We start from the raw sequence: 15,847 nt of genomic DNA, 5'->3' as shown, positions 1-15,847 counted from the left end.
CCTGCCTTCTTTGCTTGCAAGTTTTCTTTACCTTGAGTGGACTTCACTTCAAATTAACAATTTACACAAAGTAAAATCAATTGATATCTTTTGTGAGTGCAACCAGGTTAAAATGGACTACTTCAGCGTTACGTGGCTTACGTAAGATTCCTAAACCGAATCTTTCCCGGATTTAATAAAAAGGTCTATCGAGGAGGGAAGGGTTGGGGATGGGGTTGGGGTTGGTTTGTGGTGGTGGAAGGGAATGGTTATATTTCTTGCTTATCAAGAGGCCAGCAGTTCACCAGATTACCACTCGATGTTTTGTTACTTTTATCATAAATTAGTATAGTAAGATTTTCTATAAATTTCCTGCATGGACTGATACTGCAAAAAAGCAGCAGTAATGTAATCTTGAAAAGGAAAAGGGGAGGGAAGTGGAGGGATTCATTCCACAAAAGGTCGTTTTCTTGAATACTATAGGAGCAGCTGGCGACTTGGCGTCACGACTTAAAATTTAAATATTAAATATAAAGCTGCATGTAGCTGGGGATAGGCAAGTGTTTTGGTAACAAAATGAACTTCAATTGTATGTTAATTATAACCTTCTGTTTATTTATCATAATTATTCTTCACTCCTTTGTCAGTGCTGTTTAGTTGACTCGTCCCTGTGAACACTTTTAAGTGCATTGTTTGTCGGAAAAGCCATTTTATTTTATAGTCTATTACTCCATAGCGTTTTTATCGCCACAGAAATATACGTGATGAAGTTACTTGACTTGCTTCATAACTACTAAGTTGTACCACCTGTTCTTTGCTTTAGAAGTCCTGTCAGCATTTGATGCAAAAGAGGGACTACTTTTCTTCTGTCTGTCATACGTCTTGATGACGTCATACACGCTTTATTGGAAAAAGTCAATATATAAACAAAGAACATGACAGTCATCTGTCCATTAATATGATGTGTATACTTAATTAAAAAACAGGTTGAAATTGCGTTTTAAAATTCAAAACCGCTTTTTTTCGCGTAGCCATCTTTGCAAGTCCCAAAACTCATCCAAAGTTCTTTGACGATACTAAAGAGAGCTTTTGAGAGACCAACAGCTGATTTATGACGTGTGTTTGTTTAATGTGATGCTGGGAGGAACGTTACACAGGATAATGATAAAAAACTTTAAAATGAGGAGCGGAACCCTTTTAGCGATCATTATGTTGAGTGAGTAATATCTTTATTTTCCTTATTGTTTGGAACGTATAGTATTGATGAAAGTGGTTGGCTAAATAATTCTTTTTTTTCTATTAGCTACTGAATATTTGTTTGTTTGGTTTTTGTAAGCGCTGCAACGGTTGAACTAAATGAAAACAGCAATTAATATATGGACTTTCTTTTGTCTCGACTCACCATGCGAATAAACATCAACTGCTAATATTCTTTTTACGCCAAAAAAGCGTTTACCATTCTTTTAAGTTTCCATGAAATTTCGAGTATTTTTATCGAGTTCTTATTACGCTGACCAACGGGCTAACTTTCCAGTGGAGATCGACCTATCGTTGCTGACAGGACAGATCATACCGAAAAAATACAAACTTGTAAAAGACAGCAGATTGCCGTTTTATAATCAGACCTCCGTACGTTCAGCGTTTACATGCTTACTTGCCATTCCAATATAAGCGCTCTTTGCCGCTGTTTGAAAGGACATTGCTCTGTAATTAGTTTTTTCAAAAGCCGTTACTGCTGGTTCGTTGGGTTAATGCAGCAATTTTTGTTTTCATTATAACAAACCTCGACAAACTACATTTCAAAAATTTTGCAGAAATTGAAAACTATTTTCAATACTTTTCTCCAAAAGAAGTTCTCATTCTCCGTCGCGCTACGTGACAAAATTACTATGTGGAACTGTTATCTTGTGGTTGCCGAGCAGGTGACCTAATATTCCTTGGGTCAACCTGAGTCTTACTTCTTAGTATTTTCAAAAACGGCGAGAAAACGATTCAGAGACATTCTGCTCATCTTATCGCTGAACACTGCGTTGAAATGCGTTTGACTCATTTGTCTTTTTAGTTTTAAAATTTTATACTTTTTCCAAAATTTGCTGTGAAAGAAGTCACAGTTTTAATTTATTAAGGTACGCTGACTTTAGCTGCTGTCACGATCGATCGTTTGCTCGTTGAAAGGTCTACTAAAACTTAATTTCTTTCATAGTGTTTTATTCGAATGCAGAAATCTACTGCAGTGTCGATTAAATAGAGAAATATTATTTATACACAATAGTTCTTAAGTTAACAACACTCGGTATTTACAATACTGCTTAGTGCATTCATTAAGTATATGTTGTGGTTCAGTTTTATCCTTGGTTCAAATTTTATTTTCCTTTGTTTTAAACTTATATTGATACATTATCATACCCAAAAACAAAGGAAAATAAAATTTGAACCAAGAATATAACCACAACATATGCAAAGGTTTTTTGTTACCTTAAAAACACCACCAATATGGCCACTATTCTTCTTCAAAATTTTGTTTTCTTCTTTACAAATCTTCGTGAAATTCCTTGCGAAGAATGCCCTCTAAAGAACCTTGAAATCGCCAAGGTTTCTGTTATAGTGTTTCGTTTTTAAACTTTTCAGAATGCTCATTCTTTTTCGTTGCTTAATCGGCGTGAATCGACGTCAATAAAGGATATTACACGGCGGCGCGAAGATATAATGAATTTTATTTTCGAGTGGTAAAGCAATATTTTACGAATGAGCGCAGCGAATGAGTAAAATATTGCTTTTACCACGAGAAAATAAAATTCATATCTTCAAGCCACCGTGTAATTTTCTTTTTATTATATAGACAAAAATCATGCATGAAGTAAAAGTTAAAACATTTTTATTAATCAAAAGCTTAAGAGGAAATCCGCCAGGACTTCGAGTAGTTATTGGACAAAATTATGTACCAAAACTATTTACACCTGATTGCAAGCTTTTGTGTTACTGCTTCAAATATCTTATCGAAAGAAATCTTTTCTAACAACACCACACATCGAAAACACATTTTGAAGTTCCGCTGAATTACACTGAATCTCTTAAAAGATGTAAGCTTTTGCCCATAGCTTGTGAACTTTAAATATCATTTTCTCAGACTCTGATAAGAAATTGTTGTACCAGAATTATTTCCACCTTATTGCAAACTTTTTTGTTACTGCTTCAAATATCTTATCAAAAGAAATCTTTTCTAACAACACCACACATCGAAAACACATTTTGAAGTTTCGCTGAATTCCACTGAATCGCTTAAGACGAATTTACAAAATGGCTACACGTGAGATTTTGCCCATACCTTGTGAACTTTGAAATTCATTTTCTAAGACTCTAATAAGAAATTGTTGTTGGTGTTATCACGGATAATTACTTACATCTTTACCTTTTATTAAGGGTAGGAAATAACGCAATAGGATTTAAATTATTCTGGAAATTGATTTTTGTCCAACTTTAATAAATACTAGTAATAGTTCTCACTATAAAGCTGCCCCCGCCTTTTTATAATTTGTTTTACAGCAATAATCTAGGATTAGTGGAGTCTTTCGTCGTCTTGACATTGTTTGCTGCGGAATTTCTTGTTGTGTGACACCGTTGCATCCTAAAAATATTAATTCACAAGTTCAAGTCGAATATATTACCTAGCGCGCGGAAATATTAACCTAGCGGAAATACACACAACACATTATTCGTGGTGACAACACGCAAGCTTATTTCCTGGCTTATAACATTCAAAATGAACTTTAATACTAACAATAATTTCCAGGCCAAAAAGCCTAAAAATTCCGCGAGTAACAAAATATGACACAGTTCAAAGATTCGAGAAAACAATTTTTGATTCTTATTCAACCCACTCTCTGGATCAAATAATCTGACAGTTTGTTAGCGAAACGAATTACCTTGTATTACATTTTTGTTTATTACTCGTATACGATACAAACCCCCGAAAGCAAACGTTGACGCTCGAACCAGCTCTTGGAACACACGTAGCCAAGAACACGAAACCAATTGCTGGAAATCTTTCGACGTATATATTACTAACAACTGCTTCAAATATCACTTAAAGCAGAGAAACCGCTCGAACAAATCTGTGAACACGCGTAAACCAAAACCGGGAAACGAAATGCTGCTAGAAGATGGCGAAGCTCGAAGGTGACGAAACGCGACCTCGTGGTTGCAAGTACCCGACACCACCGTGCGCGCTTGCTAAAATATTACCCGTCACGATCGTGCGCGCCTATTTGTCAAATCGAGAACGCTTCGCCAAAACAAACACATTTCTTACTTTTTTAACAAATATTCTTTGTCCTTGTATGTATACACCCGGGGACTCCTAAGGTGCCTCCTCGGGTTTTGGCCTCTGGGCCAAAACCCTGCGGGGGCAATTACTCGACTTCCTAGTGGATTTCGTCTTAAACACAAGCGACGGCTAAATATAACAATTGAGCAAATTGCCAAACTGAAAGGCAAAATTTCGCGAACTGAAGCTTTCAGAAGATGTATAACGTAAATGTAAAAACAGTCTATTAGTAGCTTTCATCAATGTCACTGACAATAAATAATTCGCCGTTTTGAAATCTGTTTGTGCTCAAACTCACCGCTTTTCTACTGATTTCTGATCGCGAAGTCTTGCAGTTCGGCGGCTGGAATTTCTTGATTTTCCCTCTCTTCGTCCGACTTTCCACAAGCAAGAAGCTCTTTTAAATAATTTCAAGTCATAAGAAGTTTTATTCTTCGTGTTAGCATCTTCCTGCTCCTCACGGTAAGGCATTTATTTTGGCTTCAGTGAACTTCACGAATCGATCTCGATAGCTCGCCATTTCCAACCGGCTTTGACAGCTTTGCACAAACGTCATCCATATCCTCACTAGTGAGGATATGCACACTTGAAAACAAGCGAGTAAGATGTTTACAGATCTAGAGCCCGCTACACATTCAAAAATAGTCTGTGAAAGAAGTTATCGAAGCGAAGTATATGAATTGGCGCAACTTCACTCCATTCTAGGCTTTGCAGCACTTCAGAACTATTCACAGCTCCTCAACAGGACAAGATATTCGTCCAGAATGCTGAGTCAAACTTCTTTTCAGAGAAAAATAATGCACTTTCACCTCCAAGGTCGAGTCGCTCGATCGGCAGCGTCGGTCGTCAAACCATTCGGTTAGGTCGATGAAGCGAAATAAAACCACAATTCTTGACTCCTTCCAGTGCTTGACTTCAGTTAAACCATCGGCTTAGTTATTTCTCATAATTACATTAACTTTGGGGCCTGTTTTCTTTGTTTGTTTGGCCAAAAGAGGGCGAATTTTAGCCTTGAATAAGCAAATGTTGAACAGTAATATATTCTCTCCGGGGCTGTCCGCAAACAATGCCTTAGACTAGATAAGATATGGGTGACTCAGCCTAAGGCGGTCAGGAGCGGGGAGCTCCTGGTGGAGTGCCGGTTCATCGCTGCGGGGAGGTGGGCGGGACGCGAAAAGAAGCATTCGAAACACCGAAAAGACTGAATGAGCTATCGCGACAAGGGAGTGGCCTTATATAAGAGCCCCATACTAATGAGACACGTGATGGATTGCCACGGACTGAACGCAGTATGCTAGGGTTACGTAATCAGCGTTCTAAGGCTTTTTTGTGCGGAGCCCCTAGAGAGAATAGTAATATATTCTCTCCGGGGCTGTCCGCAAACAATGCCTTAGACTAGATAAGATATGGGAGACTCAGCCCTACGGCGGAGAGTCTCCTGGAAACTCCATATGAATATAAAATCTATGATCCCACAAACTCTGAACGTACATTCCTCCCAAAACTCAAACTAAACTAAAAAATAGGCCAGAAACTTACAGAAGCTAACAAGTCTTTAATCTGGAACAAAGTTTAAGCATTTACAGAGAAAAAAGCTCTATGGAAAAACTGGCTTAAAAGAAGAAACATCCGCAAAGGACTCGTAAGCCATAGCAACATTGCACGAAGAGCCAGAAGCTTCCGCAGAGAGTAACGCAGCTGGAGCATCAGGGCGTAATATGCACCGGAGGTCATTATAGTGGTCAACCATCTTCGTACTAGCCCAACCGACATGGTTAGCAACTGCTTCCTTGGAGGCTCCGAGCAGAGAAAGCGTTATGGAGCAGCCACTACGAGAGCTGTGAGGAGTTTCTCCATCATTGGCTTGAATTTGGTCTAGATAGAACTTTAGACGACCATGCACTGCAGAACCAATAAAAGGTTCCTGGGTAACATTATTACCTTTAGTAACACGAAATAAAAAACCCTGACCTAGGTTGATTTTAATTAACTTAGCGACTGCAATATAACGCTCAAAATTCTTGACTGGGCACACAACTAGATTGTCGCAGCGACGCACTGCAAAGGTGTTAACCGAATCCCCTCTCAAAGTTTTTCCAAACGTATGGTTAAATAATATCCCAGAGGAATCGGGAAAATATAAAACCTCTCTGGAAAGGACCCTACCCAAATCGGAAGAGCGGTCTCCCGAGAAAAAGTCGGTAGTGAAAAAACAAAGATCTCGACTAAAAATATACAGGGAAATAGGAGAGATCCGTGGGCTTTGAAGTTGAGCAAGAATAAACTGAGCTATAATTTGAAGTTTTTCAAGAAACAAAGGTACAGCCTTCTTTGGGCAAACTCTGGCTTTAGCCTGTTCTTCCTTAATTAATTTCAAATAGTTCTTAATAGATGGATGGGAAACAGGATTTCCAATTCCCAACCTGTCATCCCATTCTCCCCCGAGTCCAGCTTCAGCAAAGATGGCCCTGAGCTTTCCCAACAGGCTGTCGACCGTACCGGCAGCTGACCTCGTAGGGCAACTACAAGAGGAAGATCGAGTTTGACCCGCTTGTGGACATGACATCTGATGGACTTTTGTTCGGCCTGACTTGTCCTTCCAAACGAGAAATTTCTGAATGTCCCCAGGGGAGGCAGAGGAGAGAGACTTGGGAGTGGGTAAAGATGCCAGAAATCTAACCAGCTCCCGGTGAGTAGAGGACTTTTGTTTCTCATAAGGTTTGTTGAACCTGATCTCCTTGAGTTCCGAAATACGGTCTTCAATATCTTTTAGATCGATTTTCACCAGGTCTCGAGCGTTATCCACAACAACTAGATCTCTTCTAAATCCACACCTCTGACAAAAGTTAAACGAATCATCGTTGAGATAGGCACATTGCGGACATGGGACAGCCGGTCTCCAAATTCTGGGTCGCCTGGACTGAGAGAGAAAAAGAGGAAAATGTCTACTTTCCACTCGCAACTCTGAAGGCAAAAAGGTCCCATGGAAGTGGGCGAGTTTCAAAACTTGTATTACGTGAAGGAAAAAGAAGAATCCCCAAATCCCCTTTATTTCCCAAATGTAAACGGGCGTGGCTGCGAGAAACCAGGATAGGCCACCAAAACGGGAGAGGGTAGAGCTTGGGAACGACGATAGAGAAGCACAGTTCGGATTCCAGCAGAAATCTCAAAAGTGGACCAACGAGCACAAATGGAGGAAACACGTAAGCATTCTCGGCTGGCGAAATAGTTTGAGCAAAAACGTTCACCCCTGAAGAGTGCGGCGTAAAAAAGGGGGTGAAGTGCCTTAACGTTTTGCCCTTGCTATCAATCTGGGCGTTCGAATCCAGAGACATGAGGTCAATTGTATGAGGACCAAACTTCTGTTCTAGTTCTCGCCAAGCTTTCCTAGAAAGCGTGCAATCCAGATCCGTCAAGACACGGGACGGTGGATCGGCTGGATTGGCAGAAGATGGGACATACTTGAGCGAAATTACTGCGTTGAGCGCGAAGGCTGTTTCGTGCAACTTTTTGAGAGCGTCATTGAGCTGCGCATTTCTACCACCTTGTTTCTCCCAAGACTGTAAAAAGGCCAAACTGTCAGTGTGAGCATCCACACGCGCATTGGTAACGAGGGATTTACCAGCTTGCAAGGTATTAACGAAGGCGAGGGCTTCTTTAACGACAATCGGGTGAGATCTAGTATCGCTGGTCCAGTAATCGCGAACTTCAAAAGGCGGCAAGCCCGATGACACGATAGAACCTCCCCAACCAGAATTCGAAGCATCAGAGGAAATCTTGACCACAACGTGTTTTTCATTAAGCCACGGCAGACAACCTTCCCAAGAGTCAAGGAAGCGCCAATGTTCTATTTCCTTTCTGAGGGCTCCCGACACCCGAACTAAACGCGAAGACCTAGTGAAGCCAGCAGTGGACCGGAAAATGTCCCTAGCATAGAGCAAGGCCGCAGGGACCGCGATACAAAAAGAAGATATTTTACCCGCCAGACGCTGGAGGGTCTTAACTGAAACCTCCCGGTTGGCTAAGATGTGCTCACGTAAAGTTGCAAACTTAATCTTCTTATCCTCCGGTAAAAGGAAGGCGCAAAGTTGAGAGTCAACCAAGAATCCAAGGAATTTGACTACTCGAGCAGGGATAAGCGAAGACTTGGATAGGCCAATAAAATATCCCAAAGAAATAAGAACAAAAGCAGCTATGAAAATGGCAGCATTGGCAAACTCTAAATCCGACCAATCCTCCGCAGACGCACGTGATTCAGGGGGAGGAGAAAGCTGTCCAACATGTCTGTCATCAATATACTGGCTACACGGCACTCCCAGGGATCTAATGTAGCTGGTAGCAGCCATACCAATAGAGTGGTAGACGTATGCACTGCCCTTCCAGCCAAAAGGGATAGTATTATAAACAAAATACCAGCCTTGCCATTGTAGGCCAAAATATTTTCTACTCTCTTCGGAAATTTCAACGTGGTCATAACCACTTTTATCATCCATGGTTGTTTGGAAATGGTATTTTCCGACATAACGAGGTAAATCAGATATGTAATCCAACTTGAGGGGCAAATCTCTAATCCACAAATTGAGAAAGCGTTCATCGTGACATAACCTTGGCTTAGAGGGTTCTATAGTCAATGGCATAACAAGATGAGGGGGATCGTCTTCACCAACCCTTCCCCAGACTGAGAGAGATCCGTTTTTAACACGTTCCAAGATTGTAGAAGAAATGAAATCCTCAAAGCCAAGACACGATTTGTTATTGCTGAACTCTGCTCTTGGCGGGCAAGGAGAATCGTAGAATGTTCCTTGAAAATCCCCTCGAAAGCGGGTGAAAAAGTCCTTAACGTTAACCTTATATTTGATGTATGACAAAATCTCATCTTGTTTTGGATGCTGGGCGAGGATTTCCTCCCACTTGTCAACATGCCTGTGCAACTCCCCAGCTACAAAAGCGTCCGGGTTTCGGAATGAAAGAAGACTAGGTGAAGCTTTAGCCATGAGCGAAGAAACCAACTGAACCGAGGGTACCGGGGTTACGACGCCTTGGGGTTTACCCTTCCAATCACACCAGCTAACGGAAACACGCTGGAGCGCAGCTTCTTCTGGGTTGAAATGAAATGTCTTTAAACGTTTACAATTCCCCTGAAAGGAAATGAAGCGAACTATGAGTGGGGAAAACCCCAAAGCGAAGCAACCCCGAAATACCCCGTCCAGGGACAGAGCAATGAAGGGTATAAGATAACCCCTTCGGGGAAGCCTAGCTCGTGCGGGGAAACGAGAATACAACTAGACACACAAGAGAAAAAACGAAATTCAGAAGGAACTGACACACAAACAGTACATCTTTATTATTTCCTCTTATTCAAAGGGAAATTGGCAATAAAGTGCCCTACACTCTTACAATTGAAGCATTTGCCCCGTAAGGGACCTGAGCGCCCGCCTCTACGGCCTCTGAAGCCGGTTGAGAACATAGGGCCCCAAGAACTGGGACCCGGCTGAGAACCTTGGCCAAATTGAAGGACAGGACCACGTGGCGACGGAGACGGATTGCTTGATTTCAAAAGCTTATGAATCTGGCCCGCTACCAGTTTCTCTTCCTTGTCACCCAACAAATTGATGATAATGGCGGCAAGGCGGGGTTCATCGACAAGTGGTCTGCACTGTTAAAAGATCGCATCGAATCTTTTGCGATCGGGGTGGACAGTCTCCCTTGAAACATCTGCCAACTGTTCAAGAGCAGCAATAAGGGCGTACCGGTCAACCAGGGGAGAAGGACGGCTGGCCAGCTGACGCACAGTATCGAGGGCCGACGTAACGCTAGTACGTGTCAGGGTTGATTCCAACCGCTCTACCTTGTCTTTCAATGCATTAACATTCTTAAACCAAAGAAGGTAAAAAATTAGCACACGGCCGGACAAAATCGCTAAAACACATGAAGCGAGACAAATTCACTCTAGCACTCTAAAGCGAGACAAAACACAATAACAGTTCTTCAACGAGATAAACTCTTAACATCGCCGCAAGCGGAGCAAAAAAGCTCTGGCAACAAGACAAACGCACAATATAAATATCCTAGAAAGACGAACTCACAATGACATTTGGGCAAGACAAACTGATAAAACGCTTCAGAGAGACAAACTCACTAGAACATCTCGGCGAGACAAACTCACTACGACACATCAACGAGATAGACTCACTGTAACACCTAGAGAGGAAACTAACAATAGAACTACAGCGAGACAAACGCACTAGAACATCTCGCTGAGACAAACTCACTACAACACGTCAATGAGACAAACTCACTTAAACACTTCAGTGAGGGAAACTCATAATAGAACTACGGCGAGACAAACTCGCTTAAACATTTTGTTGAGACAAACTCATAAAAAACACTTCGGTGAGACAAACTCACTAAACACTTCGGTGAGACAAACTCACTAAAACACTTCGGTGAGGCAAACTCACTAACACCTCGGTGAGACAAACTCACTAACACTCCGGTGAGACAAACTCACTAACACGGTGAGACAAACTCACTAAAACACTTCGGTGAGACAAACTCACTAACACTTCGGTGAGACAAACTCACTAACACTTCGGTGAGACAAACTCACTAACACTTTGGCGAGACAAACTCACTAAAACACTTCGGTGAGACAAACTCACTAACACTTCGGTGAGACAAACTCACTAACACTTCGGTGAGACAAACTCACTGACACTTCGGTGAGACAAACTCACTGACACTTCGGTGAGACAAACTCACTAACACTTCGGTGAAACAAACACTAATACTTCGGTGAGACAAACTCACTAACACTTCGGTGAGACAAACTCACTGTAAGCACTATAACTTACGGTAAGACGAACTCATAACACCAATCCGTAAGCGAGATAAACTTAGAAAACAAAACGCTTCTCAGCGAAATAAAACAAACTCACCGCAACACTGCAGTAAAAAACTAGCTATAGACCAACCCAAGCGAAACTAACTCGCTAGGACAGTTCGGGTGACGACAACAAAGAGCGGAACAAAATTAAATACGAAAGGCAGGAGGGGCGAAACAAACTCACTTGAAACCTATAACAACAACGCTATAATAAAGACAAACTAGCGTATAAAGCTAACCAAACGGGAAACTAAAGCTGCGACGATCCGCAAACGTTCACGCTAGCCACCAATAGCAGAAAGAAAGCAAAGCAGGCGAACGAAAGGCAAGAACGACTTACCACATCAGCATGAGGTTGATGAGCAGGTTGAGCTGCAGGGACCGCAACTTGAGCTACTGCAGCTGGTGGATCGCCGCCATCAATATTTTGAGCGTCCTGAGCAGCTCCGGCTTGTGCTGGCGGAACTGCTAAAGCGTCTTGTAACTGTTGGGCATCAACCGGAACAACAGGAACTTGGTCAGCCATAAGGATAAAAGTGTGGCGCAGCGATGAAGCGAAAACAAAGAAACGCGAAAAGAAGCATTCGAAACACCGAAAAGACTGAATGAGCTATCGCGACAAGGGAGTGGCCTTATATAAGAGCCCCATACTAATGAGACACGTGATGGATTGCCACGGACTGAACGCAGTATGCTAGGGTTACGTAATCAGCGTTCTAAGGCTTTTTTGTGCGGAGCCCCTAGAGAGAATAGTTGATTTATTTCTGTTCATCGACTCCCTTACTATGATTGGTTGATTATGTTAATGACGTAAAACCGCGAGGTGAAGAGAATCTACGTTTTGATGTTAAATAAAGCGCTAAATATTACTTTGATGTGCGTTATTTTCTTTGTGCTCTTTTCTAAAAGAAATAGAAAACATGTTTTCCGTGTTTCTATCGAGTTATAGAAACACTCGTGAAAGTTTGGGAGAACTCGAAAAAGCTGTGGAAACACTCGTCTATCGACTCGTGTTCCCACAGCATTTCTCGTTCTCCCAAACTTCCATTCGTGTTTCTATAACTCGATAGAAACACGGAACATGTTTTCTATTTCTTAAATAATATACTTTTATCCATGAAAGGTTGTAGTCTGACAGCAAAAGCTCAAAGGTTTGAAAATTCTACATAGTCAGAGAACGTTTATTCCAAATTTGTTAATACCTGAACGTTTAGTCCAGGAGCAAATGTCGCTGAAAAAAGTTCCGTGGGAATTTCGTGAAGATTTTTGCCGACCAGTGTAAAAGTGTTGTGGAGGGCCTAAGGGACCCAATAAATTTTGTCGGCACTTTTGTAACCCGTGCAGACGGTTTCTATGGAGCGTTAAAATGTGCCCTGTGTGGCTCAGCATGAAAACGAGGCTAAAGTTCTAAATTGCTTCGCGCGAGTTCTAAATTGGTTAAAATATTGCAATTTTTAGTATTTTACGTCGACATTTTCCTAGTCCTTAAAATTATGAGATAAAACACTATAGCTTGCACTGATTATACTGGTCACATGACTTAACCCTATTCAGACCGGGGTGGGACGGGGGCTTTTGACGCCAGCGCTGACTTTGAACGCTTGTAGCTTTTTCAGGATTCAACCAAACGCTGCCAAACTTTGCGAGTTTATCTAAAATTAATCTGGAAATAATTTGATATGATAGATTGTTGTGTCAGGAACTTGACATCACCATGGCAACAGCATTTTGACAGGCATGTTTTCCCAGATATGTAATTTTCGTGTTTCTATTAATGAAAATTAACTTTAATGCAATTAATTTACCTTTTCACGATTGTTAAGCACATTTTTTTTGATGATGAGTACTTTGCAGTAATTTTGGGTGGTTTTCTGGCGTTTTGGATGAAAATCCAAGATGGCGGATCCAAGATGGCGGCTGTTTTGACATTGTGATGTAATTAACACGTTATGTGACGTAATCATGTCACGTGAAATACACCAAAAGATAAATGTTCGGACATCCTATACATCCTATTAGTTTCATTGTGATTGCTTAAATATTATATTGTTTTAAAACTGTTAAAACCTCGACATGTTAAGTTAAATATTAACAATAACTGCAGCAACAGAAACCTCATGTGGGCTATAAGAGATCAAAGATGCCCATTATTTTGCAAAATGTCTTAACCCTATTCAAACCGGGGGGGGGGGGGCTTTTGAGGCCCGCGCTGACTTTGAACTTTTATAACTTTTTTTAAGATTTAAGAAAACGCTGCCAAACTTTCTGAGTTTTCCTAAAATTTATCTGGCAACAATTTGGTAGGGTTGTATGATGTGTCAGGAACTTGACATCACCATGTCGTGTTTCTGTTAATAAAAATCAACTTACATGGGATTATTTTTACATTTTTGCGGTTTAAAGCACATTTTTATTTATTTTGAGTACTTTGCAGTGATTTTGGGTGGTTTTCTGGTATTTTGGAAAAATTTTGAAATTCAACATAGCGGATCCAAGATGGCGGCTGTTTTGACATCATGATGTAATTTTCACGTGATGTGACGTCACCTTTCCACGTGACGTATACCAAAAGAAAGAGTTTTGGACATACAATACATCCTACAAGTTTCATGGAGATTGCTTAAATATTCTGGAAGTTACATATCCCCCCGGTCTGAGAATGTCCAAAAAAAGCCCGGTCTGAATAGGGTTAATCGAATGAAGTGCGAGTCTTTCGGCTCTGAATGCGGACAGCGAGGAAAATCAATCATTAATTTTACTGAACTTTTGTTTCTTAGGTGTTTCATAACTAGACTGCTTTTATTTCTACGTAGTGAAAACCGGTTGAAAGTAAATGGTAGAAAAAAAAACGTTGCTATTACTTAAAGAAGCCTTGAGGTCTAAAGAAAATTTTTCATGGTAACAGGGAAGTGAACAAGAACCCGCTATAGGCTCGGTTACCACTCTCTATCATATCAACCGTTGCATGAAGGTTGCAGGAGAACTTATTGGGATCACTCTGAACCTAAGTGCTAGAGCAAAGTCTTCCTAAGGCAAAGCAAATGGCTGGGATGTCTTCACTAATGCAGCTTTTATTTCACAACGCGAATACAGAGTTATCGATCGGTTGTTGACCATAATGCGGAACTTTGCTAACCCGTTTAAAGAAAAGGTTAAAGAACTTTACAATTGTTTAACCGAATAGTCATGATCATACCTGAAGCAATGAAGAGTGATCTTTGACATAAAAGTGAGAGAAAAAAGGAACTTTGTAAGGTATTTGCTAAAGACAGAATTCACCCGAACATAGTGAACCGCTGGTCCCAGAACAAATAAACGCAAAATTCTTTCTTGGAAAGACAGCAGAAAGGTACTCAAAGTATATTGCAATGATAAAGTGGTCGAGTTTCAAGACTAATGATAGTATGTTGAGCCAGACCTTAGGTTGATGTCAAGGCAGCGATAGGGCAATCTAAGTTTTCTGTGGTACCGAGGTCTGTGTTTGTACCCGACGGTATGATGCTCCATTGTTTCGCAAAGAGCCCGTTAATGAGAATTCTTTACAAGCACTGAGGTGAATCGCAGCAGAGAACGAACACGGCTACACAGAATAACGTAGATGGCATAATAAATGTGGACGCGGAGCCTTAACTGCAACTACGAGTCCCTGCTGTTGACGCTATGGCAGATTTGCAGTACCTTGATAGGTAAGACGGTATATAAGACTGTTCATAGTCACTGGCACTGGCCAGAACCACCGTGTAATTGAATTCGGGTCGATTGCTAGCGCTCTTGGCAGTGCTAAAATTGCAGCACTATGTGCTCAGTAGAGCCTATATAACTGGAAGTTTTTTTTTCTGAATAATAAAGGCCTCATGTGGTAGACGTTCAAAAAGAATCAGGCTCAATCAAACAGGCTACTACCTACGCAGAGTGCACTTAATGAAGCAATTCTCCATGCCCAATACCAGATCATTGCTTTAAACAACGACAGAGCATGCATTCTAAGGTTGCCACGGCCATATGGTTAAAAAGAGGAAAAGTAATGGACGACTGACAGCGATGCGTAGAAAGTTCACCCACAAAACTTGCTATCAATCAAACTTGCAATCTGAGAGGGGGAATGGGAGGGTCTGCAGACATGTTGCATATATTGAAAAGATGGTTTTTACTAACGTCACTAGACCATGCAAAGCCTTTTAATTTCGTTAAATTGCCAACCCGAGATATTCATTGATTCCTACTGACATAACTAGGAAACTGTATGGCGAGGGGACGGGAGGCACTATGGTTCCCGGTCCGTTCAAGGTTCAATGAACCACAAGAAAATGCAGTCTCGATTTCATGGTCACATGATCGAGATTATCCATACCAGTTAAGATATTCTTTTGGACATCTCAGACTATCGAAACTGCTAATAGTTATCCTAAAATACCATTAAATATCACATTTTTGTGAAGTTCATCATTCAGCCTCGTTTTCATGCTAAGCCAAACAGGCGATGTTTTTCAATTCCCCTCAGAAGGCCTTTGCACGGGTTACAAGATTGCCGACAACATTTATCGTGTTCCTTAGGTCCCACTTAACACCTCTAAGCTAGTCGGCAAAAATCTTCACGAAATTCCCACGGGAATACCATTGCTCCCAGACTAGTTAGTGAGCATGGTCAGTAAGAAGTA

General features: G+C 41.1%; 2 protein-coding genes across 2 annotated transcripts in view; one reads left to right on the top strand and one right to left on the bottom strand.

The window, feature by feature from the left end:
* Positions 1–1,011: 1,011 nt before the first annotated feature.
* LOC144638984 (uncharacterized) overlaps positions 1,012–15,847 on the top strand; it is a gene marked incomplete at its 3' end in the record, with an annotated part of 26,011 nt that continues 11,175 nt past the window's right edge. The window contains exon 1 of the mRNA XM_078498253.1: positions 1,012–1,195. Within this exon, the coding sequence (XP_078354379.1) occupies positions 1,114–1,195 (82 nt within the window). The remainder of the gene's footprint in view (positions 1,196–15,847) is intronic.
* On the bottom strand, positions 9,475–11,936 carry LOC144639424 (uncharacterized). Its single transcript, XM_078498751.1, has 2 exons — positions 11,530–11,936; positions 9,475–10,175 (listed from the first exon to the last, which is right to left on the bottom strand). The coding sequence occupies exons 1-2, from the start codon at positions 11,713–11,715 to the stop codon at positions 9,963–9,965; spliced, it is 399 nt and encodes a 132-aa protein (XP_078354877.1). The 5' UTR covers positions 11,716–11,936; the 3' UTR covers positions 9,475–9,962.

This window comes from Oculina patagonica, chromosome 14 (genome assembly GCF_052425735.1).
Source record: "Oculina patagonica isolate OP01 chromosome 14, crgOcupat, whole genome shotgun sequence".
Taxonomy (NCBI): Eukaryota; Metazoa; Cnidaria; class Anthozoa; order Scleractinia; family Oculinidae; genus Oculina; species Oculina patagonica.
The sequence above is the reverse complement of the archived record's forward strand: the minus strand, read 5'-3'. Positions and strand labels throughout refer to the sequence as shown.

Excerpts from the sequence above, each read along its gene's own strand:
- LOC144639424 (XM_078498751.1), bottom strand. The coding sequence starts at position 11,715 with ATGGCTGACCAAGTTCCTGTTGTTCCGGTTGATGCCCAACAGTTACAA. Across the intron at positions 10,176-11,529 it reads ATCAACCTCATGCTGATGTG|AATGTTAATGCATTGAAAGA; the intron begins GTAAGTCGTTCT and ends CTTTGGTTTAAG.